The sequence below is a fragment of the Trematomus bernacchii genome, unplaced genomic scaffold, assembly GCF_902827165.1.
Source record: "Trematomus bernacchii unplaced genomic scaffold, fTreBer1.1, whole genome shotgun sequence".
Lineage (NCBI taxonomy): Eukaryota > Metazoa > Chordata > Actinopteri > Perciformes > Nototheniidae > Trematomus > Trematomus bernacchii.
Genome location: NW_022987973.1, coordinates 15,728,795 through 15,756,311, shown reverse-complemented (window position 1 = coordinate 15,756,311; position 27,517 = coordinate 15,728,795). Strand labels below are relative to the sequence as shown.

The window sequence follows — 27,517 nt, the reverse complement described above, 5'->3', positions numbered from 1 at the left end:
ATGTGTCTGAACCTCTCTTTAGTGGTTCATTAATAAAACAGATATTTCAACGTGAGCCTACTTTGTTCATGTACTGTTGAGGTTAATTTCAGTAGTTGTGTGCTATAATGTATTTGCAAAGTGTGAAGAGGAGGCAACTTTAGAATAGGGAACCTGTTCAGGTCAAATAGAGTCAAACTACTAGCTTATTGGTTATGAACAAGACTTCACTTTAAAATAGGGAACATGTTCTTAGATATAAATACCTAATTTTGAGTTATTTAGACACAATTAACACTTATAGTTTCATGTCTTGTTCATATTTGTTAAGTGTTATTATGGGAGAATCACTATTCTTGTGGTACTACTGCCTTATTCGGCCCATATTGAGCAGAGCATATTAAGACCAAAACTCATGTACAACAACTTCCTTACTTGCAATAAATAAGCACTAATTAGAGGGTTATTGAGGAAAAACTCAACTAATGGCTTATTACTTGTAGAATATGGTCATGTAGAATAAGGCACTAATAAGTGTGTTATGACTAATAAAAAGCCGATATACTGCTAATATGCATGTTAATTAACAACTAGTTGATGATTCATTTGTGTACCTTAATATAAAGTGTTACCGTAATTTTGTATAGACATAAAGAGGAAATCATCATAACATAATTACATATATGTGAGCAATGCATGCATGGACACAACAAACACACAGTCCCCCAGATGTAATTAATACCATGGCAAAAGAAGGGAGTAAAGGGAATGAGAAGAGATGGATGAAGGGATGGAGGAGAGGGGAGAGAACAGCTCTATTAGCTCCCTGTGTAACAGCAGAAACCTGAGAGGTCGCTGGCCTAATTGTCTCTCTGATAGGGTAGTAGTGTGTGCGTGTGTGTGCGTGTGTGTGCGTGTGCGTGTGTGTTTTGTTTTAAAAGAGAGACATAACTGTTACAGAGCTGATCCTGGAAACTCAAAGACCCCGTGCTCCTATTATGTATGCCATGGTTACGAGACAATACCCAAATACACACTCTTTATTACGTGCCCAGTCAGCTTCACCAAAATCAAGAGAGAAGCCAAACCACTAGTGAGAAATGTGTTTGAAGTCAGTGGAAACTAGGTGTGAGAGCAGGAGCAATGAGACAACAGCTGCAGTGCAACGGTCAGAGCATCCAGTCAATCCCCAAAATAAACACATTTTGCAGACCCTATCCCTCCGTAGTCTTTCAAGTAGGAGAATAAATGCCAGCGTTCTCCTCCGGTTTACAGGCACTGTGTAAATTATATATCGAATAATGATGATGAATGCATTTTTTTACCACTAAAATACAGCAACACATCTTTGATTCATGTAGTTTATAACTGGACTATTACAATTATTATTAACTTTGTCTGTGTAAAGTAGCCTGTCCAGGAAATATGCCCAAATCAACAAAAACTGCGAGCCGGCACGCAAGACGCTCCGCTTCTGAAACTCGCCCGGTTGGGTATGACGCTGGAGGAGGTCGGACCAAAACCGCGGCGCAGACGGATCCGGTGGAATCCCGGGGTAAGTGTAGCCTTAAACTTACACTGTAAGGATTAGTAACATGTATTGTGTTTATGTGATGACATTTGGAGAGGTTTAAACACAATGAGAAAATGCGTTAGCATTGGCGCTAGCATTCGCGCTAGAATTAGTATACATGCTAGCGTTAGCCATACTAGCCTGTATACATGCTTATTGCACAGCTAGCATTAGCTATATTTACCTTGTTTACACTTAGCGGTCCTATGTGTTAATCTGTGTATGTTACACTTGCATGTATGAGATCATTAAGTGCCTTGTAACTTCTTTTTTTATAGTTTCACTCCGTTTGAATGTCAGTGGACTGCAAATAAGTCAATAAAGGAGCATGGCTGCTCATTCCCTGGCCCTCAAAAGAGTTTGGCTGGCTGTTTAATCTATGTTCACACTGAGACAGTAAAACATAGAGAGAACAGTACACCTATTGTGTAAGTACATACAAGCAGGTCACACAGTATGATCACAAATAAAATCTGTTAAAAATCTGTTTTTATTAAAAAGTACAGGCTACATGTGTTCTCAGCCTTAGAGAAACGTGACGTGTTTTGGTATGTGTCTGAACCTCTCTTTAATGGTTCATTAATAAAACAGATATTTCAACGTGTGCCTACTTTGTTCATGTACTGTTGAGGTTAATTTCAGTAGTTGTGTGCTATAATGTATTTGCAAAGTGTGAAGAGGAGGCAACTTTAGAATAGGGAACCTGTTCAGGTCAAATATGGCGCTTTTCCACTGCAGGGCCTCGCTCGGCTTAGCACGGTATGGCTAGGCCTCGTTAGGCCTTGTTAGGCCAGGCTCACTTTATGCTGCGTTTCCATTACAGTTTAGGAACTGGGGCAGTAACTATAGTAATGCAGTGTAGGCGGAGGCGTGACGTCATCTTCAATGCGAACCACAAAACCAACATCAGCCGTTAGCTGTTAGCACTCAGAGCTCACAGCTCCTCATATCTGTTCAGTAACTAGACAAAAGTTAAAGTGGACCTATCATGCTATATTTGAATAATATATTGTAGGGCCATACATAAGGTATATTTATACGTTTTCTTTTTCAAAATACCAAACAGATCATGCATTTTAGTCATGCCTCATTTCTCTCTATTTCGCTGTCCTCCACCCTGTCTTTGCATGCGCTGCAGCTGACCACGCCCCCCTGCAAAGGAGGGGGCCGAGTTACGAGCTTCGTGTTACCATGCTGTTACCATGCCACGGCAACCTCTCATTCCCCTGATAGGTCAGCTCCGCCGTCCTGACGTCAGAGGAATGTTCAAATCTGGATCAGTCTGTATCAGATCCGTTGCAGCCCCGTTTTTAGAGATTTGGGTATGGAGGAAAAGAGAGAGGGTTGTGTTTTCTGACACTTGGTGAGTTCCCTGGAACACCGGGGACACATATTCATGTATAAAAGACGTACAAAACGGCATTTTGCATGATAGGTCCCCTTTAAACAAGTACAAACCACAGACTGTCTGTGTCATGGCGAATACAGTCGCTGCTTTATTTATGTCTGTATAGGCCATTGTTGTGAGTGTGGACGGTCGGAGCATATACAACGTTAGCTTAGCCAATCTCCATTCAGAAAACACGCATTTTAAAAGGTTTTTCGCCTGCCGTCTGTCTGCAGACTTGTCAAAACATTAATTCATGGTTTTTACTAACCGGTATCAGTATGTTGTTACTTCGGCATAATTTTGAAACGTGTATTACAATTAAATCACGGTAAAATATGTTCATTTTGTTGTAGTTGCCAGCGATTCTCTCACTAGTTTAGCATACTCAGCCCGGTTGTTAGCCCGGAAAGAACTTCGATTTTGAGAGCCAGAAAAACTGTGAAAAAGTACCCGCTAGCCGGAACTACGCCTAGTGGTAACGCAACCAAAAACGGGCCGGGCACGGCACGCTTTAACCGCGCTGTAGTGGAAATGCGCCATTAGAGTCAAACTACTAGCTTATTGGTTATGAACAAGACTTCACTTTAAAATAGGGAACATGTTCTTAGATATAAATACCTAATTTTGAGTTATTTAGACACAATTAACACTTATAGTTTCATGTCTTGTTCATATTTGTTAAGTGTTATTATGGGAGAATCACTATTCTTATGGTACTACTGCCTTATTCGGCCCATATTGAGCAGAGCATATTAAGACCAAAACTCATGTACAACAACTTCCTTACTTGCAATAAATAAGCACTAATTAGAGGGTTATTGAGGAAAAACTCAACTAATGGCTTATTACTTGTAGAATATGGTCATGTAGAATAAGGCATTAATAAGTGTGTTATAATGACTAATAAAGAGCCAATATACTGCTAATATGCATGTTAATTAACAACTAGTTGATGGTTAATTTGTGTACCTTAATATAAAGTGTTACCGTAATTTTGTATAGACATAAAGAGGAAAGCATCATAACATAATTACATACATGTGAGCAATGCATGCATGGACACAACAAACACACAGTCCCCCAGATGTAATTAATACCATGGCAAAAGAAGGGAGTAAAGGGAATGAGAAGAGATGGATGAAGGGATGGAGGAGAGGGGAGAGAACAGCTCTATTAGCTCCCTGTGTAACAGCAGAAACCTGAGAGGTCGCTGGCCTAATTGTCTCTCTGATAGGGTAGTAGTGTGTGTGTGTGTGTGTGTGTGTGTGTTTTGTTTTAAAAGAGAGACACATAACTGTTACAGAGCTGATCCTGGAAACTCAAAGACCCCGTGCTCCTATTATGTATGCCATGGTTACGAGACAATACCCAAATACACACTCTTTATTACGTGCCCACAGTCAGCTTCACCAAAATTAAGAGAGGAGCCAAACCACTAGTGAGAAATGTGTTTGAAGTCAGTGGAAACTAGGTGTGAGAGCAGGAGCAATGAGACAACGGCTGTGAAATTCTACCTAAACCCAGAACACCGGCTCACCTGCCCATTTGTCAGGATCCTCTTCAGCTCTGCAGATGATTTTTTTAAGCTGCAGGAAGGAACACAGCACAGTTGACACAAACATTCTCAGACATCTTTCTACTGATCTGTCAACCCACGGACTGAAGTGTATTCCAGGCGGTGTAACATGCTCCCTATGCCCCAGCAAGCTCACCTGTTGTTGGCCATGGAGTCCGGGACAGCTTGAGTGCAGTCATTTGCTGGGTTAGGTCTTGTATTAACCTGAAGGTGCAAAAACACAAAAATGAAAGAACACAAACACACACAGAGACACACACTCTGGTCAAGGCCAGAAGACAGGCAGAGAGAGACAGACATATGGCCAGACCCCCTAATGAACAAGAACAAAACACAAGCTCTCTGTTCAGCCTGGAGGTTAATTGGCTTTCGTAGGAGAGAAGGGAGGCAGGCAAGGAAGAAGGAAGGAGGTGTCCGCATAAAGGAGGGGAAAGGAGGACAGACAGCAAGGAGGACAGACAGCAAGGGGCAAAGGGAGGAAAGGAGATGAAAGGAGATGAAAGTGGAAATATATTTGTATAAAAGTACAAAAATGTAGTTATTTGGACAAAAGCTGTGAAAAATGAAGGTGTTTCTTTTGTTTTGTTTGGGGCATTATTTCCTTAATTGGACAGATGACAACATAGAGGAAGACTGGAAACGAGGAAGAGAGAGAGAGAAAGAAAGAGGAGTATGATATACAACAAAGGTCCCAAGGTGGAATCGAACCAGCGTTGTGCACTGTAACCATTTGAAGACTCAGACGTTACAAAAATTAAGTCAAGACACATTGTTTTGTTGTGCTTAACAGGGGACATTGGTCTTTACATTGATTTATCTTAATCTTATGTTCACGCCAAAAACCCTTTGTACTCAACCCAGATATCATACACTAAAGACCCTGTAAAGGGTGTACTAAAAATAACTCATGTAATTGAGGTCAAAGGGCTGCTGTGTTGGGTCCACTAAAGCACAGGGATTGTCTCTTTAATTAGTGCCCAGGAAGACCTAATTCAAACAGCTCACAAGACTCCCCTCAGCCAATTACTTTTATATTAAAACGGGAGAAAAGAGGGGAAAGATTACCAAAGCATTTAAGGTTTTTGGAAAACATCATCTTATCAACACAGACCCTTGACCTTAACAAAACCTGACACAGTTCAGTAGTTGTTTCCAAAGCTCCTCAGAGGATACATTAAATAAAGCACTCTCGGTATTTGGAAAAGGGGGGGTGATAATATTATTGAAATGAAGATGGATATAATATGGATCATCTGGAGAGATGGAGGCGGTGTCAAGTCATTTAACCCATGGTAATTAGCATGAGGTTCAATAGCAACATATGCCCAACATAAAAGGGGAAGTTCTGTGGAAGGCCATTTGTGAATGGCAGAAGGGGGGCGTTGTAATGACAATTTCATGGTTGAACAATAACATCTTCTTATCGACTTAGTTTTTGCTCTAACCAAGGCTGATGTTCTTCCTATCATAGGGAATGAGACTAACATAATACTCTGGAGGGGGATTAAAAAAATCCCACCTCGCATTTAAATGTCTATCCCGCCAGAAGAAGCAAGAATACAAGGTGAGAAGAGAAGGAGAGGAGAGGAGAGAAGGAGACGAACCCCATACATAAACATAGACAAGGGGAGCAAGAGAATGAGTGAAAGAAAAGGAGAGCCTTGACTTCAATTGACATTTCAATAAGTGGAACACAGTGTTACCAATCCATTTGCCTCAACTCCCCTCCCTCCCCTGCCTCAGTTCTCGGTGTAAGGCAGCTGAAACAATTATTGAGATAGGTACCTTCAGGCCATGTATGTTCCGGTTCCCTGGAGTCTTGCCGGCTGAAACAGTAATTGACTAGATTGTAGAACACATCACTGGGCCATTTACAAATGTGCTGAAAGGGAATCAGTTCTTTGTAAAGAAAAGGAATGATGAAATGAAATGAGGGTTATTCTGAAATTAGTTGTGATTGAGAAGTTGGGCTCTTGAGACAGCTGGTGCTGGGTAGGATGGAGAAATCAGAATCACACAGTGAGAGAAGAGAAAGAGAGTAAAGGGAGACACTAAACGCTGCCCTTGGGGTCTGTTAAATATCATATACAGTATGACTTAAAGTGGTGTTAAAAACTATATGAAAATATAGAAAAGGACTGTTAAGAAAATAAACTATCAGTGCCAGACATTTGGGGAAGGGTTAGCCTGAACACAAGCTTGCAGTTTCAATGACCTTGAAGCAAAAATAAATGTAGATTTACAAATGACTGTCAATAAAATAACAGAAGGAGCCACTGAAATGTAAATGTTTTCCAGAGGCTGCATTACTTACCTAAAGTCATTAACTGCTTATATTATCCAACATAATCACAAGTGAATTACCTACATTTTGGTGTAATAGTTTCGGACCAGGTACATGCGAGTATTTTTCTATGTTTTAATATTACTTGTGATTGCTTGTCAACACATTCATTGCAATGTTGTATAGAGACTGTGAGCATCACCAATCCATGACAAACTGTAACATGTCACCAGGTACCTCGTGGAAAAATCTGTAGAGGGTCCGGCAGCAGTCCATTCATGCGTTGTTCATTCATTGTGTTGTAGTACTAAAGAGAAAGTAACAAACAGTGGAGAGCGTTACTGGTTTTGAGTCATTATCACACATACTGTAGACCTTTTGTTTCATTAATAAAGGATCACTTAAAAAGAAATAAATGAAGATAAACCTTGATAAATGTGTGATGTTGACTATGCACTGCATTGCCACGTTTTAGAATACCACACATAGAAAAATGTATCTAAATGACGAGAGGATTATTCCACTGTGTTCCCAAAAATGTGAGCATGCTGTGCTGAAATCTGTTGCCGATGAGGACCAATGCCCTGTGGGCTTGTTCTGGAGGAGTGTAGCATTAACCCTTTTCTCCTCCAGGTCAACAGCTCACCAAACACTCATATCCTACAGGACTAACATGTGCACACACACAACACACACACACACAACACACACACACTCTGGAGCCTCTCAGATGCTTGCCAAGGCAATGCAATAATTGATGTTTCAGTTAACCAAACCATCTGTTAAACTGGGAGTGTGGGAGTATTTCCGAGTGTGTGTTGTTTTTGTCCTTATCTTTTTGAGGCTTGAAACCAACAAGACTTTATTTTAGACACACTTTAGAAGATGTATTTGTGAAGTCCACACGTACATGTTTTTGTTTACAATCCATTATGAACCACTAAGTCACCACTGCGATATGTAAATGTGCTCCCTCATTGTGGGGGGAGGAAGGGAGGGAGGGAGGGAGGACGATGGGACCGGCATGGATGGGAAAGGATCAGAATGGCTACCCAAGTGGCACAGCTGTTATTAAAAGGCCTATTTATCACTGTCAGATCCCTCCTCGCTCCTAGCCCTCTGCTTTCGCCCTCCAGCGTTTTCACTAGGCCACATCTGAACAATGGGCCTAATACCAAAAAACATGTTGTGTGTTGAGGTTGCAGAGGAGAGGGGGGGGGGGGGGGGGTCGGGCTTCACGTACCTTTAATTTTCCGCTCAGCTAGCTTATTGATTAAGGCTGCAATTACCACCTAATCTGTAGTAGGTGTGTTATTAAAAGACATTCGCCATTGTTGGCCAATAACTAAACAGTGTCCGATCCCAAATACCATCGCTCAGCCTTAAGGGACAAGTGGGAGAGCGGGAGCAGAGAGTGGGTCTCATCATCATTAGCAGACTAAGGGGAAAAGGGAGTGAGAATGGAGGAATTAGAGTCCCTACCTCCAGGGGGAGCTGAGCGAGGAAGGGATGAGGTTACATGTTTTCTTTAGCACCTGACACAGGCCAGTCTTTAACTTTGAACAGGGGCGTCTGTCTTTCAAGGTGTCGAACAATGATTAGAGATGCCTGGAAGACTTGAGAGTCTCACAGGAACATGTAGCAATCAATGTTCTCAGTGATGGGGGATACTTTTCACAATAAATGCCCTCTGCCGACTGGTGTTAATTAAGTTCTGAATTTGAGCATTAATTTTGCTCTGCAACAAGGAGCATGAATTTTTCGCAAGGCTATGTTTAAGCAGAGGTCGTGAATGAAATAAAAAAGAACACTGTTGGTATATTTAAAAATCTGGGTAGAAATGTTGTAATGGATTATCACAAAAACATACACAGAAAATAATGCACACACAAGGCAACCATGAGAGACTAATGAAATGTCCCACCTTTCACCTTACAAGCAGGTTTCTTTTAATTCCTTTTAATTTCACATAATGGCTGTCTGCTCACCTGGAATTAACAACACTGAGGAAAATATCCACTTGGGTCTCTACGGAGGCCAAATGGCAAACACAGCAACAACCACATCATGAAAAAATCCTCAGAAAACAAATGCAAATGACTGCTGAATGACTGCCCTTGCATAAGAGATTTAAAACTACTCGGCTAGTGTAAATTATATTTTAGTGAGCCCAGTATTTTCCAGGTGATCAGCAGCTTTTTTTGCACTTGCCTGTCCCATGAGGAGCAGAAAGCTATTAAACGGCTCTTGGATTTGTTTGCCAGAAATTCATGTGGCTTTTTAAAATCTGTGGACAAAGCAGTGCAGAGTTTTGGATACTCAATAGCTGTAATGCGGGTCAGGGTCCTAAATTAATATTTTAATACAAAATATTTTAACCAAATAAATGATAACGCACACAAAAATGTGCCCAACCGAGACACTAAAACTATATATATAGCTCATAGTTGTATTGCAAATTCCTTTTCCTGCCATTTAAAAATGCACCTTTGAGTGGCTATTGCTGATATTGGATATACCGCATCATGGATCAAATTAGTATTAAAGTACCACAGTCGTAAATAATGCATTCATACATCTCCTGGAAGAAAAAACAACGCCTTACAAGGATAATTTTACCTCCAAGTAGGATAGTTGAATGAAGATTAAGATGGAATATTTGCATGAAATGCTAAATATGATTGCGGCAATACCAAAACATCCAGGACAGGAAACCAGTGAAACATTATTGGTACATGAATACTGCGATTTCCTAGAAAGGTACTTGAACAAGACACAAAGCACAGCAAGGCGAAAGAACCTCAAAACTTGTGACCCAGATTTGTGAATAAATAAGCTGTCTGAGGTCAATACATTTTTTCATACCGGTTTTTTTCAACGCTCATTGGCACCACAGCTGTCTCTTTTTGCCTAATAACCCTGCTACCCTATGCTACTTAATGATTAAAAAGCAACCACAAGTGAGTGCATGGAAAAATGGACAAAAAACAAGGAGTATAAATTGTGCCTGTGGCTCGCGCAGCATCATTGTGAGCTGATGGGGGGTAAAAGACATCCACAGATGAAAGTAGATTTTGAACAATTCTGCAGCCCAGGGGGCCTCGCTCTTTAATGAGGCAAAACTTTAAGTACTGAATAATAAATAATAAAAATTGACAGTTCATTTAGCTTTCAGTGTACCTCGTAGAAAAACCCATTACACGCCATTACTCTTACTGTCCGTGGCATGAACAGTAAGTATTGTGGAATATGAAAATGCACAGCACACGGTGGGGGAATTGGTAGTGAAAGTGTGTGTATGTGTGCTTTGGTTGCTCAAGACTACAAATTAGCACTTTTTTTTTTTTGACTTGGTTTACACACACAGATGAGGCATCAGAGTCTTCATGTTGTTGAGTTGCAGACTTTGACCTTGAATGGTTAATGTTAGGATAGGTCATAGGGCAGCCACTTGCCTGAGTTTTTGCAAAGCTCTTGACCTGACCTATACTTTGATGGGCACATTCTAGCATCTACGCTGCGTCTACTATTTCCTACATGAAACTGCTCAAAACAAGGTCTGTGGTTTATTTTCTGGAAAAATAAATTGCTGAGTTTTTATTTATGAATTTGTATGGACCTTCGAGCACCACAAGTTGAGTGCCATCTAGTTCTACTATAGTGAGGAGAAGGCAGTTTTCTTTACAGTCAGTTTCTCAAACACCTTGCATCTCAAAACAAAACAAAAACATTGATTAAAAGCTCTACAGGTATATGTATATTTGTTTTTAGGCAGAACTGTCCCTTTAAACCACCAGTTGTGCCAACGTTTTGAGTTGTCCATCTCAAAGATTTGTTTCCAAATGAAAAGAAAGTAAGTGGCTCTCATTGTTTTCCACAAAGCACTCAGACAGGACTGTTAAAACAATGTCCTAGTAAGCTTACCAGTCAGGTCAACTTCATCTTATTTTTATAAACCAAAATAACACATTAGACTTAGAAAGGCTTACAATCTGTACAACATAAACATTATATTCTTAGACACTTTAATTGTATTGGAAATGCTGCACAGAAAAAAAGAGTTCAGACGTGCACTGGATGTTGTATCTACATTAAATACAGAAATGGCAACAGTGACATATGACCTTAACATCAGTTTTGATCAAAATGATATTCTACTGCTCATAGAAATTGGCAAAAACACATGTTGAAACAAATATAAGTAATGAACTCATTATATACTTACATACGACAACATGGCTTTGAGTTCTTCATCACTTCTTACGGTGATTCTGTCCCCCACCTCGTCTTCATCTAGAAAACAAATAAGCATATTTTTTAAACATCAAAATATTAGTTAAAGGTGGGGTAGGTAATTCACTTCAGAACACTTTTTGTTATATTCCATGGAATGCTCTTAACATCCCAATAGCAATGAATATATGAAATGCTTACATAAAATAAATTAATCTGTGGAAGCCGTGGCGCTGTAAAAAGCACGACCAATTATTTTAGCCGGGCCGGCTAAAATAACTGGATGGCCTACCTGCCTGTCAGCCTTCCATCTCACAAACTTATCTCGTGCACAAACTTATCTCGTGCTCTCATTGGTCATGTGCGCGTTCGTGTGTGTTGGAGGAGGGGCTCTGTAAGGAAGTCTGAAGGAAGGGGCTGATTTTTTTCAGCTGCGTACTTTCAAATTCTAGCGCACTTGAGCTGGTTTCTCCATTCTTACCTACCCTACCTTTAAATAAATAATAAAAACATAAACAGTGTACAATAGCAAATATTGTTTTTGACACAAAATTAAACTCATTTTATATCAATAGTACTTAACAGGTTAGCTTTTATACAAAATATTTGAGGCAACGCATTCCATATTATTAAGACAGTTAACCGTGTGTGCATGATAAAAGTCGTCTTTACACACTCATATTGAAACTCATCAGTTTGAGGAACTAAAAAAGAGAAAAGAAGCAATATGGTTGCAACATTTTAGTACTTACAAAAGGGAAACGATAGTTTATTTATTTTTTACAAGACATAAGTGATAACTTTTATTTTCCCAAAAAACCTTCATGACATGCAATGTGCATTTTACAGTTTTATGAGCGAAACAGTCGCCGCTGTATGCCATATAAAAGACAAAGAAAGGATTAGCAGATTTGGTAACTTTTTATAATTCTTACAGAAATGAGAAACACATTTATGTTACTTTTGTCGGCATCTCATAATATGAGGTTAACTCCAAAGCAAAGCAACATCTACAGTATGCTCACCTGTTAGATCCTCATACTTGATCATAACAAACACTAAAACTGACTATACGCATATAATTAACGTTGTAAAAGGAGTACTTTTCTCTGTCAAAACTGCACAGAAAAATAACTTAATAAATATAACGACATGGATAGAAAGAGATACTTGCATTCAAAGGCTGTTACAGTGGCTTCAGGCATGACATCTCTGATTGCAACCTGAAAATGTTTGGTAGAGTAAATTAAAACCAGAAGAAATATAACACATGAAATAATTATATTAACAGCAGAGCTGGAAGAAGTACTGAGATCGTGTACTTAAGTAAAAGTAGAATAACCAGTGTAGAAATACTTTGTTACATTTAAAAGTCCTGCATTCAAAATGTTACTCAAATTAAATTATGCAGATTGGTCCATTTCAGAATAATATATATGATATGTTATGATAATAATTATTGATCATTAAAGTGTTATCAAAGCTGGTAAAGGTGCAGCTAGTTGTAATGACTTTGTCTACTGCAGGGTAGCTTGTGAATTTACTCCAGGTGGAACTAAATTATTATTTAAGTGTTGATTAATTTCACATCATTAATCCAAATCTGTAAAGTAACTAAAGGTACAAAATAAATGTTGTGGAGTAAAAGTGCAAAGTAGCATCAAATGGAAATGCTCAAGTAAAGTACAAGTATCTCAACATCGTACTTAAGTTCAGTACTTGAGTAAATGTACTCAGTTACTTCTCACCTCTGATCAACAGGTAACTTTGAGCATGTTTAGTGCGTCTTAGTTTGCCTGAGACCAGTGATGGAAATACACTAAGTACATTTACTCAAGTATTGTACCTACGTATTTTTTTTGACATATTTGTACTTTAATTTCCATTTAATGCCACTTTCTACTTCTAATCCACTACATTACAGGAGCAAATAGCGTACTTTTATTTCAACACTGACATTAAAAACATGTAAAAACACATGATATATATTGATGTTTACATTTGGTCTACATTGACAAACTACACGAAAATACTATTACATCAATAAAAACAGGATTAAATCATAGCCATAATACTATAATAGTGTGAAAAGAGTCATTGTGAATCACAAGTACTTTTTACTTTTGATACTTGAAGTACATGTAGCTAATAATACTTATGTACTTTATATTAGTCTGAAAATATCCACTTTGCAGAATGATTACTTTTACCCTTTTACTTGTAGTGAATTTGTAATGCCAATACTTTTGTACTTTTACTGAAGTACAAAAGTCAGGACTTTTACACATAGTGGGAGTATTTAAGACTAAAGTATTTGTACTTTTACTAAAGTGAAGGATCTGAGTACATCTTCCAATACAGAAACAGTGTGACCATGTAACTGTACAGCTGTTTCTGACTGTGAACAGCTAACACTAAATGACAGCTAGCTAGCTGTTAGCATGTTGAACACTCACCAGTAAGTCATTGAAGTTCAGAAGAGATGGACAGTCAACGGCCGAGTCCATATCCCCTGCCGGCGTTTTTATACGGATCACTATTCCCTCGGTGTCCATTGCGCAGAGGTTATTTAAATCGAGGATGAGCATAAAGAAGGAACATTAAGCCTCATGATAACACTTGACTAGCTAACAAGCTAATTTCCTGCATTGGTTTGCTAACGACACATGCTAGCATCCTGCTCAGTCCAGACACTTTTTTCAAGTGATGCGAAGATTTAAACACGCTAACAGTTCACGGTCAGGTCATAACAGCGTAACATATTCAGCTTCTGATGTGAATATGTGTTGGCCTGCTCTCTGAGGCGAAGTGTTACACTAGATATTTAGCCATGAAGCTAGTTTTGAGGAAAACATAACTGCTCCAACAGCGTTTCCGAATCAACATCCGCTCAGGGAGTTTCAAAATAAAAGACCACTCATTGCTGTACTGAATTCAGTTTGAAAGCAAGTTTTTTGTTCTTTCCCCGATTATTTCCATTATATGCTACTTTTACTCTGTTTATTTTTTACTAGGTAGATATGGTACTTTTAACTTCACTACATTTAAATAAAACCAATGAAATGCAGTGAACATCACTGATTCAGTACTACTGTATAATACTAGTATACTTAAAATACATAGTAGGCCCTACTTACAATTGGCTCTATGTTGAAGAACTACAACCACAAAAAGGCTCTTACATGTGCTTGTTTGTAAAATACACAAGCCCAGATAAGGAAGGCTGTCGTGCCAACTTGACCAACAGAGATAGTGTTCTTTCAAATTTGCTTTAAAAAAATCTAAATGTCAAATATTTACACATTATGAAACCGACCTTTAAGTTCGTAAAATTATGAACTAATTGACAGTCCGTGCTCCTGCCATTCCTACAAAAGAAAACATTTAAAAGCTTTCCAATTGTAGAACAGTTTTAATATTGCTTTTCAGGACAACTGTTTTATGCCTGACTTTGTTTATCCAACAACCAATATGGTAAAAAGATTAAACAACCAACTTGACTAACAACAGTCTAATGTTTAATTGAACTTTGTACAGTGGATATTTCTTTTTTTATATATTTTATGTGTTATTGTAGTCATTATTTACTACTGACAAACCAAGATCCTATATATACTGTACATGTGATTTGGAGACTGGAAAGATTTGCAAAGAAAAGTGAATGAAGGCATCACTGGGATACACACCATGTACAACTAAACTGAAAATATTGAATGCTCCAATAAAATAAATGATTGTCACCTTGGACTGATTTAATGTGATCAAGTTTATTAACAGAGTGCAATTTTAAGCATACAATAGCTTTCAGTAGGTATGGGTTGGTATCTGATGCGTATATTCTTTTCATAAGTGACCTTAGATCCCTCTTGTAAAGTTTTTGAATAATGAATGAATAGTCTTCACTTTCACAGAAACTCAAAGCTGTAAAGATGAACAATTGATGAGGCCCCTCAACCGTATCGACAACACACCTGAGCTAAACTCATTTTAAAAAGTAAAAGGAGTACAGAGCAGCACAACGACCATGCCTTTTCAAGTATTCCGAAAAGGTTTTTACCTCTTTCACTTTAAATTAACAGAGCATTGGTATTTAAATGTTTCCACTAGGCATGAGTCATTAGTGTATAATTGAATGTAAAACAAAGGGGCACTTAAAACAGTTGTTGATTAGGGCCTTATGATTGAGGAGCCGCATCAGCCTCCCTGCTCGTTCATCGAAGAACTCTGATTGCAGTTTCAAGAACAAGACATTGATCCCTGCGCAACATGAAGTCTCTTTTTCTGTTAATTTACAGCTCTCTGCCCACAGAGCTGACACTCAAGTCTGTTTACCGGTGTTCTGTGTAATGATAAGAACGTGTTAAAGCTTGTTCTCTGTCCCTGTGGCTCAGGTCTGGTTGGAAATGTTGCACTTGAAAACAATATCAATGAGACGTACCCTGTGCCAGCCATTGCACCAGATTAGGTTTCACTGGCTGCTGAACAAAAGTCTCTGCCTCTGGTTGGCCTGAAGCTGAACTTCTTTGTCGGTTATTACCATCTTAATTGAAAAAAAATACATCCTCAAGGTCAGGGGTGTCAAACTCAAATACACAGTGGGCCAAAATTAAAAAATGGGTACTAGTCGAGGGCCGGACTGGTTCAATGTTTATTGCAAAACTTATTGAAATGAACCTATTGCACATATTAAACCTGGAACTAACAAAGCTTAAATTATTGCCTATAAAAACATAATTAAATTATCAATTGCATTCATTTCTTATGGCTCTATCTGCAGCTTTTCCGGAGTCATTTCTTATGATTACATTTTTCCACAGGCCAACAACAGCTTAAAAAAAACAATTTCCCTCAAAGAAAAAAACAAACATGCCCTGTTGTCGCAAGAAAAAAAGTGCAGAAGGAAACATCCATGTAAACTCAGTTTGCTGCTCCGTGATAGTTCAAGCCAGATACTTGGCATCTCATCTTGGGTGCAAGTTCATCAATGTTTGGGGTCAGGCTCTGAGCTGAGGAAATTCTCAGGATTGAGTGAAGGTGTGCGTGCAATATACCAGCGGGCCAGATCTAATAGTAATTAGAAATTATCCTGCGGGCCGAACTTAAATCCACCAAGGGCCTGATTTGAGTTTGACACATGTGCTCAAGGTAAACAAATAATAATTGTATATCAGCAAAATATTTTTCAAGCATTAAAAAAGGTATACAGTATGAAGGATCAGCCCTTTTTTGGAGTTTAAAGGTCCCCTATCATGCTATTATTAGGCAATAGCATAGGTCTCAGATATATCAAAATATATAAAAAAACATGTCTATGAAGTGTTTTGCTCAAAATACCAAACAGATCACCCGTTCTAGCATGCCTCATATCCCTCTATTTCACTTCCTGTTTCAAAAGTGCTGATTTTATGTATAAAGCTTTTTAAAAAAAAAGAATTGATAAAAAAGAGGGGCGGAGCTTATGCCTGCTCATGCGGGAGATTCTACCGGCAGATAATGCAGTGATGAAACGCCATATCATGGATTATCAAGGATTATTTCTGAAACAGTATGGAGCTCAAAGGCTTTCTCTCTTGCCGGTTATACCACAAGGTGAGTTCCTTTTTATTTCCTGCTTCTTCACACACATGCTCTGTGCAGTACAGGTTAGCTCTGAGTGTTAGCGATGCTAATGTAAACACCGACCATATTACGTCCAAAACAGTCGGGCACTGTTTCTGATAGCAACGTTTCTGATAGTGCTGTGGGTCCGCCACCGATATTACGTCATATTGGCCGCAAATCTGGATGAGCTCCGTTGTACTCCCGTTTTTAGAGATTTGGGAAAAAGAGAGAGGGTTCCCTGACACACATATTTATGTATAAAGGCCCGGACACACCAAACTGACACCAAAGAACTGACACAGACGGACCCCCGACTGTTGTGTCGCCTCGCGTCTCTGCGTCTTGGCCATGTGTCGCACTGGAACACACCGCAAAGACTTCAGCCGACGGCCAAGAAGCACGTACGAACTGCGCATGCGTGAGTGGCAATAACTCTCCTTACCAGCAGGCGGTGGTAGTGTGTATTCGTCATTCAAAAGAGGCAACAACCGGAAGACAGACTGCGTGATAACCGAGAAAAGAAGAACAGACTGCGTGATATAAACAAACAACAAATAGCGTGTGCGTTCCATTTTCACTCGACAGCGAGAAGCTCATGGGGCTTTCCTGAACCTTTGTCGAGAGCTGGAGTTAAATGAAATCTCAGATTTGCCTTCTTAATAGTTTGTTTGGGTCCCTCACTTCCGTTTCACTTCTCATGCACTGATTCGCTAGCTGAACAGCCAATCAGAGTGATTTATTTTGCCGACAGCCTTTGGCCGACTGCTGAATCGGTGGGTTTTCGGCCGAAAAGGCGTCGGCACGGCTGAAAAGACACGACGGTGCGGGACACACCAATCTGAGTAGGGCGTGTCGACACTCATCGTCGGCCTGACGCCCATCGACAGCCAAAATCGGCTTGGTGTGTCCGGGCCTTAAAAGCAGGCGCGTCGCCTGGCCTGGGCATCCGGGGATGTTTTTTCTTTAGCCCCGGACAATTCTCCCTCAATAATATAATACATTAACCGTGCTTTAGCTGAACCTCATCATGACACTAGAGAGGACGGCAGGTTTGTAATTTCCCGTGTTCAGTGAATGCAACAGAGGCAAGACACCAGACCAATCACCAGAGAGTTGCATGGAAATAAACGTGTCTTATTGGCTGACAGGTACCTATCCTGTGACAATGTTTAAACTGTCAGTCGGACTCTGAGTTTTTGAAGATGAACATAAGAACATTTTTTCTTAAAAAAGACGACAATTCTCAAGTGGTGGCTCACAACAACAACCCCAGAGCCACCACTTGCGCCAGGTAAACAAGGTATGTAAATGTCAGTAAACTTCCAAGTTATGCGAACATGTAAGCAAAGCATAAATTACAGTTACGTTGTTGACAATACTTTGAATCGCGCGGGTAAGCTAAACCGTTAGCAAGTAGCTATAGCTAGCCAGAGACATTAAATTAACACTTTGTCATACAATATAAATGTTGTGTTTTTTAGCGTTACCTGGTGATTTCAAAGAAAGCTCTCTGTCAGTGTTCGACATGAAGCTAGAAGCTACCTTACATTACACAGTCACAGGGCAGTGATTTGTAAAATATTCATAAAGAAAAAGAAAATCTGTTTACATTTCTGTTTCATATGGGTGTTGATAGATGTATCCATAGATCTCTTAATGTTGCTCTCAAAGTGCACCAGATTGATGCTTTTAACTTCAATATTTAAAAAAAAATCTTCCCGCGGGAGCATGCTCCCGGACCCCCCTAGAGGAAGTGAGGACCCCCCCCCCGGTTGTAAAAAATAGCACTTTACCCCTGCTTACACCTATATGCCGTGAGCTGATTATCGAGCATTCATTGTAACAGTCGCAGGTGTATGTGCGTGTGGGGAGTGTTGCAGTAGAACATTCCACTGTAGCGCCCGGTACCTTAATTTACCTTAATGAACTGTGGGCTAAGCCCCGAATGTTTCCAGGTCCAGGAAACGCCCCTGCTTAAAAGACATCAAAAAGTGCATTTTGCATGATAGGTCCCCTTTAAATATATTAAAGAATTTTGTTATTTTTGATAGAGCATAGCATGTACATATCTTAACAATTAGTAACTAAAGTAACTCCATTTTAATTACTTCTGTTGGGTACAGTACAAGTACAGTACTTGAGTAAGAATACTACTTGTTCACTCGTCAACTGTCAAGCATACACACAAACCACACCCACAAACACATAAACACAAAGGTTACAAGTTCATTGCATCGACCTGCTGTGCACTTATCTAATCTCGTACACCTGTACAAACAGCTAGGTTAAAGACCCATTGATTTCCATGTAATGCCTGAAATTATTACTGCGCCTAATTGTTACAGGAGAGTAAAAGGGAAAACAAAGCCGGGCCATCAAGCGTTGTGATTAATGCCTCCAGCAGCACTGCTCTCTGATGAAAAGCAGAGGATCTATATGGCACTTTGTCAAACATACTCTCCCAGGACTTGACACTAGGTCCTTCTGCTTTAGGGGCAACTAGGATGAAGCCCAGTCAGCAATCCACATTATCAGAAATCAAACTCCTGACTTAGCTGGGAGGAGAGAGTGGAAAAGGAAGGCCAGCATCCGCTGTCTGGTAATTAAAAGCCATTTTATCAGACCTCCTCCTTTGCCCCGTTCCTCTTTTCTTTCTATTGACAAGCTGCTTAGCACAAAGTGAGCTCAGTTTGACTCTGAATATATGAGGCATTTATTTAACTTTCTCAGCAGAGGGAAAAGCGAGTAAAATAAGACAGCAACAAAATTACATTACTAATTTACTGTAGTTTTAATTTTCCTTTATAGCTGTTTTTTGTTGTCTAATTAAATATACAAATTCAGCATGTGTTTCTTCTTTTTCCTCCTCATCTAATGATGATTATTATTCCATTAGTCTATGTCAAATGTATTGGTTGGCTTGTTGTGTTTATTGATTAATGAGCCAAAGTCAGCACTGTCCTCCTTCACTGTAATGCTGATATAGAAGGTCTTGAAATACTATTTGTCTGCTGGTTAAGCATCGATCATTCTCGGAGATATTGATTGTTACTTGGTAGCTTTCTATTTACCATGTCCCTTACCATTAATGGTAATTATTCAATGTACAAATGGACAAGCTTGTGGTGGTTTAAGGCCTTATTTACCTTGGTTTAACCAACATTAGGGAATATTTCACTGGCTCCTGTCTCACAAAGGAGCTGCTGTGAGTTTAACAAGAAAAAAACATGTCCCACCATCTGTCCATGGCCACGTCCCAACTCAGGTATCCAGATGCGAACCCTGCGGCTGAAATAGAGATGTGTCTCCTCAGCCTTGAAGCCTGAAGCCTGTTGTTTATTGACACTGCCAGAGTCCCTGCTCAGATCGATACCATCTCCCACAGATGGGCCTTCAACAGGCAGACTCCAAATTGAGGTCAGGATATGTAGAGGGTTATGACACTTCAGCAGATATGAATTGCCTGAGAGGCTGCGATCATTTGTTACACCTTCCTTTAAAGTTCATCTCCAAGTTGACCTGTGATGAAGCATGGGGCGTCTGTGAGTCACTGGTGTAAGAGTTATGAGGAAATGCACCAATATACGGACAAAGCAGGTTGGAAGAAATGGATTGTGTGACTACTTTTCAGCTTTGGGAGCAGCATGCTTTCCCTGCCGATCCTCGTGTTTCAGATTCACCTCTGAGGTCCTTTTTATGGCTGCATGTTGTTTCTGTTGTTTCTAATAAAGAGGAAATATTGGTGCCTTCCTGACCTGCTCAAAGGGGCCATAGAAGAATTTATGGGGTGTGTCTCCTCCATAGAGGATGCTTCTGAACTGAGCGTGACATAAATAACACATCACCAGTTCACCAGAGCTCCATTGACTCCTCGATCCTGCTGTGGTCAAGTGACTTTATTGAATGCAAGATGTGACTAAACGGTGCTGTTTTTTCACATAAAGAGAAATGGTTACAGACATAAAAGATTTCACTTTCTTTTCATGATGTTAAGCTCCCACTGTACTGATGATTCCCATGATGACTATGATGATAACTTAAAAAAAATGTATTATTATGTATTTTCTTAGCTGGCATAGTTTGGTTGCCTCATGCCACATGAAACGTGTGCTTGTCTTATATTGTACTTCTTAAATAAATGTGTACAAAATAAATGTTATAGCATACATGTGTTAGTAAACCCAATGTTCAAATACATTAATTCAATTAAAGTTGAAAACATTTTCTAACAAATCTTAGTTGATAAAAAAAGCTCAATAACTAATTTACATAACGAGCTTTATATGAGCTTCTGTTTTAAGGAATGAGCTGCCAACAAAATAAATGAAACCCTATGGAAAGCTGTGAGTTTTTTTTAAATTAAAGCATATTCAGGTATCAAGCTTAATTTACCTACATTTGATTGAGTATGCTGACTTATAACTTAACTTATAAGGCAAGTAATGTGTATGTGGCCCTCAGTGAAAAAAGTTTGGACACCCCTGCTCTAGGGGGACATCAACGTAAATAAACAGTAAGTAAAACATTAAGAACCGAACAGCAACAACAGCAACACTGTAATTGTATACAGTACATGTGCATGCATATGTGCATGACTGTGGCCAATAGGGGCCCCCTCTCTCTAACCACACATTGATTTTGTGCAGAGTGTCAGGTAGCCTGTTTGTCAGCTGAAATATTCATCAAACAGATCAACGGAAAGTCTGGCTGCCTTTTCATCTGACAACTGCCTGTCAATAATTGATAGGCAATGAGGTAAATGACTAGTGTTTGGGGGGTCCTTCTCTTTCTGTAAGCGATGCCTCTGACATTTGGTGTGTGAAAGAACTCATCATGGTCAGTTCTCACATGTCATATAAAGCGCAACACAATCAACTGAACAGTGAAAGTAAGGAAGAAAACCAATAATACAATGAAAGGAATAACTGAACATGTTCCTACTTTCTTTATTTAAATGTTGCCTTCTTATTACATTAATCAGTGTTTTAAATGTTGCATTTTTAGGCTGCAGTTGTAAATTAAAATGACACATTAAGATATCACTATAACTGCAAAACGTGTTCAAGATGATTTTGGATTTACTAAATGTTGGATATTGTTTAGAGACATTACAGAATACACCCACATAAGCACAGTGAATATTAGTAGGATAAAATGCCAAACAATCAAACAAGTTAAAAAATATATTAAAAGATCATTTATTAAAATAATATATTGAATATATTTTCAGCCAATGAATCATAGCATAAAATGTTTATATCAGCACACTACTTTAAACCTGGCAATATTTCTTGAAGTGTATTCAAAGGATCTATCTTAATTAATGTGATACCTTACCCCCATAATTCAGATACATTTGCTTAATTCCCAGTTACTAAAAAGAAACCCATCATTCAGGGTCTTTGAAATAGACACGTTTAAAAAGCCGCAAGGAAGCTGTCACTTAGCTGACCTCTGTCTTTTGTTTCCTTTTTAGAATCAATAACATTTCACAATAGTATTTATTTGTGATCAGCATGTGTTGTGGATGGCAAGTTATTTACGGGTTGTGGTTAATCACTTAGGCCATTAGCACCTACCTACCCTTTGTTTAATGTATTGCAGACAACACACCTGATACCGTTGTAACTGAGTCAGTGAGTCAGTGGAAAGTTGTAGTGTGGTTGGTGTGTCCCTCCTGCCAGATGAGATTCTTCCTGACTGCCAACGCACTCAAATCTTCATCCTCCTGCCTATTGTCTAACCTTCTGCTCACAATAACCAATACTGGCTGCCCAGCGTTTTTATGGTTGCAATTCCCTGCGTAGCATCTGCAGGACAGACTGTATTTAAGCAATACTGTCAGCATGAAGCAATGCACCGATTTTTACGTCATATTTGCAATTTATTCAAAGGACTTTACATCTTATAACTTTACCTATTTGGGTCTAAAACTGCTAATTTATCTAAACTGGTTTAATCCTTATTATAAATCTTTTCTATTTTAAATCTTAATCTAAAAGGTAATTAGTAACTATGACTGCCAAATAATGTGATGAAATAATAGTAAGCAATTTGACCCTGGGATGATCAGCTTTCTATGAGATTGAAAATGATTGGAATACATGTTGATGACAAACAATAAGCCATAGTGTCCGTGAAGAAAGAGACGTACTGTTGCCAAATGTAGGTGTGTGTAGATGTTCATTTTGTTACATTTAATACAAAGTAACTTAGAAATGTCTCACTTCAATTTGATGAATCTGGTGTCCTTTTGGGAGGTGTTTTTAACAGGTCTATAATCATTTTGTACCATTTATTATTTTTAACAAAACAAATACAAAGGCCATTGTGCTGTATTGAAAACTGACTGATTCAAACCTGGTTACAAATGGGAGAAAAAAGACAAAAAAACATTATTTGTGCTAGACAATTATTAAGTGTTTATATGAGTCAAGCCTTGAACCCAGCAATAAGCCAAGAACAAAGACCTCTGGCTGTTTAATATTGTTATCAAAAATACTCAGATTCTCCTCCATTCTTAAAATACACATTTGCTGGACATTTAATAACCTGATGTTCCATCATATGCTTGATGGAAGAGACGAGAAACATCCAACATTTGCTTTATCATACATGTTTTCGTTATCAGCCACTGCAGCTATCATCGTCTGGTTAAATCTGTGCCTGTGTGTTTTTGTGTGTCTGAGTGTGTGTCCGCACAGCTTCATTGTGGGATATAACAAAGCCCTAGAAATACAACCTCCTGGGGTCTTACCTGGTTGTGGCGGCCCCCACTTTTTCATTAAAATCTGCAATCCTGCAGCTGAGGCTCCGTTACACCACAATGTGACAGCGCTTTACAAGGGCAAACATATGCGACCTGGACCCAACCTTCAAATCTGCCCCAATAGATAGATCTTTTGCTCTTCTCTATTTTACATCAAGTTTGAATGCAAATTGATGCAGGCCATTTTCAAAAAATGTGTGCTGGGCATTGTTGGCCTTGCTTGACAGATTTCTCCAGATTACCTTGTTTAAGCATTGAAACGTCTGCATATTGAGGAGTTTACAGCCTCTCTAAAGGGATGCACAAGGGTTCATGTTTTTCTTCCTCTAATAAATAATTGCAAAAAGTTTTGAAATATGCAAATTGTGTTAAATAATACCACTTCCCAGATGACATTAGGTTTAATCTGTTTTGTTGTTTTCTGTATTGGCTTTCTATTGGCGACATTTCTTGTGGCACATGTAGTAAAATTTGATTTAGTCCATTCCCTAGACCATCATTATGATTTTGCTGGGCATGTGAGAGCAACAGAGGTATTGAAGTGAGGTAATTGAAGTGTCCGAGACCAACCTGCTCCGGTGAGATGTGTGAGGAACGTAGCAATGTAATTACAGGTCATAAGTTTACCACCTCAGAACCTCGGCAGGCACAGGGAGGGCTCAGCCTGTCAAGCACTGTGACACACACACACACACACACACACACACACACACACACACACACACACACACACACACACACACACACACACACACCACACACACACACACACACACACACACACACACACACACACACACACACACACAAAACATAAGTACAGACACCCATCATTTCCCCCAAGAATCAAGTGCCATTACACAACTTAAAGGCTGTATTCATCAAAAACATATATGATCATAACTGAAAACTTCTGTCCCAGGAAGTCAAAGTATCTCATTATTGAGAGCTACAGTATCTTCAGGTCTGTCCATATAATACTGCCCCCTAGTGGCTAAATAAGGAACCCCCATGAGTGAAATTTATAAAGGAGCTGTTTTTAGAAATCCCTTCCTGACCAATTCATTTTAAAATTGAAATACAACTTTGTAATATTGAGATACATTTTTGAACCTGTAAAATCATTTTCATTATGAAAAGGGCATCAAGATAATTGATTTGGACACATCCTTTACCTGGTGAAGTGGTGTAACTGGTAGAGGCTGGGTCCACCGGTTACACCCTCCCCCTCAGTTTAGTCATTTGTTATCACCTCATGGCTCTTCCAGAGCACGGTGCAATTGGCCGAGCTCCTCCAGGGTGAAGGGTCAAGCATTTAAAGGGAATTACTTCATTGACACAATAAGAGATGACAGTTTATTTGACGTCTTACCACCACTTTACTCCCTCCTACATCCAGCCCTGCCCTGCATTGTAACTGCTCCCAAGGGACCACTGGACCTGTGTGTGTGTGTGTGTGTGTGTGTGTGTGTGTGTGTGTGTGTGTGTGTGTGTGTGTGTGTGTGTGTGTGTGTGGTGTGTGTGTGTGTGTGTGTGTGTGTGTGTGTGTGTGTGTGTGTGCGGGTGTGTGTGGGTGTGTTTGTGAGCATTGTCATTTCGTCTTTCCTCGTGTGTTCATCTGTGTATCTCTGACATAACATAATTTGTAACTTAATTTGAGTCATATGCTAATAAAATATGTTATATAATATGTTACATATTATATAACATATTTTATTGTTAATGAAGTCAAACAAAGTGTCAGTTTACTCACAATTGTTCCTGTACTGTGTATTTATTACTGCATTGCTGTCAGGTGTATTTAAAATAGCAGACTGCAGATGTTATTTGGATTCATGCACAGTCCTGGGGCCTGTGTGTGTGTGTGTGTGTGTGTGTGTGTGTGTGTGTGTGTGTGTGTGTGTGTGTGTGTGTGTGTGTGTGTGTGTAAGCAAGAGACAGTGTGTGAGTGAGTGATTGACATCAGACATGCGTTCCTATCCCAGGGGGAAAGGGAGAGGCCGTGCATCCAGTCTGGCAGGTCATTATCAATGTGTCACATGGCGGTGTGACGGCTACTTCCTCTGAGACTAAAGACACACACACACAAACACACACACACACACCTCTTCCCTGACTCATTGAGGAATGCCTATTCAAGCCAATCAATTGGGCGATCAATCGGGGACCAACTGGCAATCCCCTGCAATCAATACGGCCCTTGTTGCAAGGCTCCAGAAGTGCCACAATGGCTGTGGCACTTAATTAAGTTGTTAATTGCTGCGTTAAGCTTTCTCAGGTACCCTCCCTAGACGGTAATTGAGAGTGGCTGGACAATTCGGCTATCGGCAGCACTTTGCTAAATTTAATCACAAATCCAAGTAATGGCAGAGGCTGTAATACAACGGGCCAAACACCAGCGACTGTCAGTTTACGCTGAGGAGAGACAGTGTAGACTGTTGTGACTTCTGGAAAGTAGACATCATGCTGAATGCTGTTTATGTTGGGCAGCCTGTGTATTGCACCATGTGAGATCTGACTGACATCATGCAGCTGTACCAGCCAATCACAGTGCAATGCACACTTTTTCTTAGGGATGATGAGGTTTCTTTAGGCCATATATTTGATATCCAAAACATCCTTCTGGGTTACTACTGAAGTTAAACACAGTTGAAATGTATAACCATTGACTTGCATCTGAAAGATTAAGTTTTGATTAAATCTCAATTCCATAGTACAATATGATGACATTTGTTTTTAGTGATTTATTTTAGATTTTAGTGTTTCGTACCCCTGATTCATGCTCGCGTTTGGTGTTGCCATAATTCACAGCAAACAATGTGAAACTACATTTAAATGGATTTGTCCTTATAATCATCGAGTACCATCAGATGCATGACATACTGTGTAGCACTCCACTGTGTGATTGCTGCTCTGTTGGTACTTATCTAAGATGTTGCCCATGAAATAACAACAGCAGGACTTCACTTTCAAACAGGTAGCTCTACATGTTTTTTCCAAGATGAGTCTAATTTAATGACTTATTGATGCAATGAGTTCTGTGAAGATACCAAACACTCAACCTCCCACACAGTCACAGGCTCCTCTCCTCACTCCTGATCGTGGTGCTAGGTCTGAGGGGGGTGATTACCAAAACTGCCTGCAACCAGGATGAGGTTACGAGGGAGTCAGACGACTCCTGGCTGGCACTTTTATGGTGCTATTAGCACACGTCCCAGCGTCTCGGTGTTAACACGCCTTTTGTAGCCTAATCCCATTACTTTTAACACTCAAATGGAATTCAGATGGAATGGTGTCCTCCATTTTAAGAAACGACTCCACTCACAGCAGGCGTCTGCATTCTTATCCCTGCTTTGCTGGGAAATTAGAGCAGCGCAGCCAGGCAGGAGCAAGAGCGTATCAAATCATCATTACAAAAAAGGGGACTTTTCACCTCGCTCATAGTGTAAATGTTTTCACCGCAGCACATCCACTTCTCCAGCTTCCAGAGAGGCCCTGAAAGTGCTGCACAGCTCTTCAGAGATTTGGTAAGAAGTGTTGGGGTGTAGTGGAGCAGGAAAAGTGGAAGTAGCAGTCAGACAATGAGAAACAACCACTGCTGCTCTAGGCTCTGTGAACAGGCTTGCCATTGATTAAAACAGCAAGGTGTGCAATAAAGCGCAAGGCAAAGTGTTTCCTTCCATATGGACCCCCGGACCCTTAGGCTCTGGCCACCAATCGGGCCTCTCTGTCTGCCGCTGTTCCCCCTTTTCTCCTTTCTGCTTCCCCTTCTCTCTCCCTCGGTCCCCAGATGGTAAAAACAATTTCCCAGCCCTCTGTCTCTCTCCTCTGCTGCCCGCCACTCTGCAACCACAAAGGGCCCTGGCCATGATTCAACCGTTTACTCCAGTAATTAACAGCACCCATACCACAACAATTACAGTCACTAGGCTACTACACTCCAAATATACACTCAAAAACACAAACACACACATTGTTACCGGTGTCACAGTATGACATGGAAGGGAAGGTAACAGCCGAAAGATGTACAAATAAAATTAAAATAGTATTAACAAAAAGGTGAGAACAACATGCTGGCACTACAATGATTGCCTCATAATTAGAGGAGACAA

General features: G+C 39.7%; 1 protein-coding gene across 1 annotated transcript in view; it reads right to left on the bottom strand.

The window, feature by feature from the left end:
* The window catches only part of map2k5 (mitogen-activated protein kinase kinase 5), a 54,814-nt gene extending 40,908 nt beyond the window's left edge, over nt 1–13,906 (bottom strand). Inside the window, exons 1-7 of the mRNA XM_034115994.1 lie at nt 13,492–13,906; nt 12,210–12,258; nt 11,028–11,095; nt 7,040–7,109; nt 6,304–6,344; nt 4,655–4,722; nt 4,480–4,528 (exon numbers count right to left, since the gene is read on the bottom strand). Of these exons, the coding sequence (XP_033971885.1) occupies nt 4,480–4,528; nt 4,655–4,722; nt 6,304–6,344; nt 7,040–7,109; nt 11,028–11,095; nt 12,210–12,258; nt 13,492–13,623 (477 nt within the window). The 5' untranslated portion in view covers nt 13,624–13,906. The remainder of the gene's footprint in view (nt 1–4,479; nt 4,529–4,654; nt 4,723–6,303; nt 6,345–7,039; nt 7,110–11,027; nt 11,096–12,209; nt 12,259–13,491) is intronic.
* Nucleotides 13,907–27,517: the final 13,611 nt, after the last annotated feature.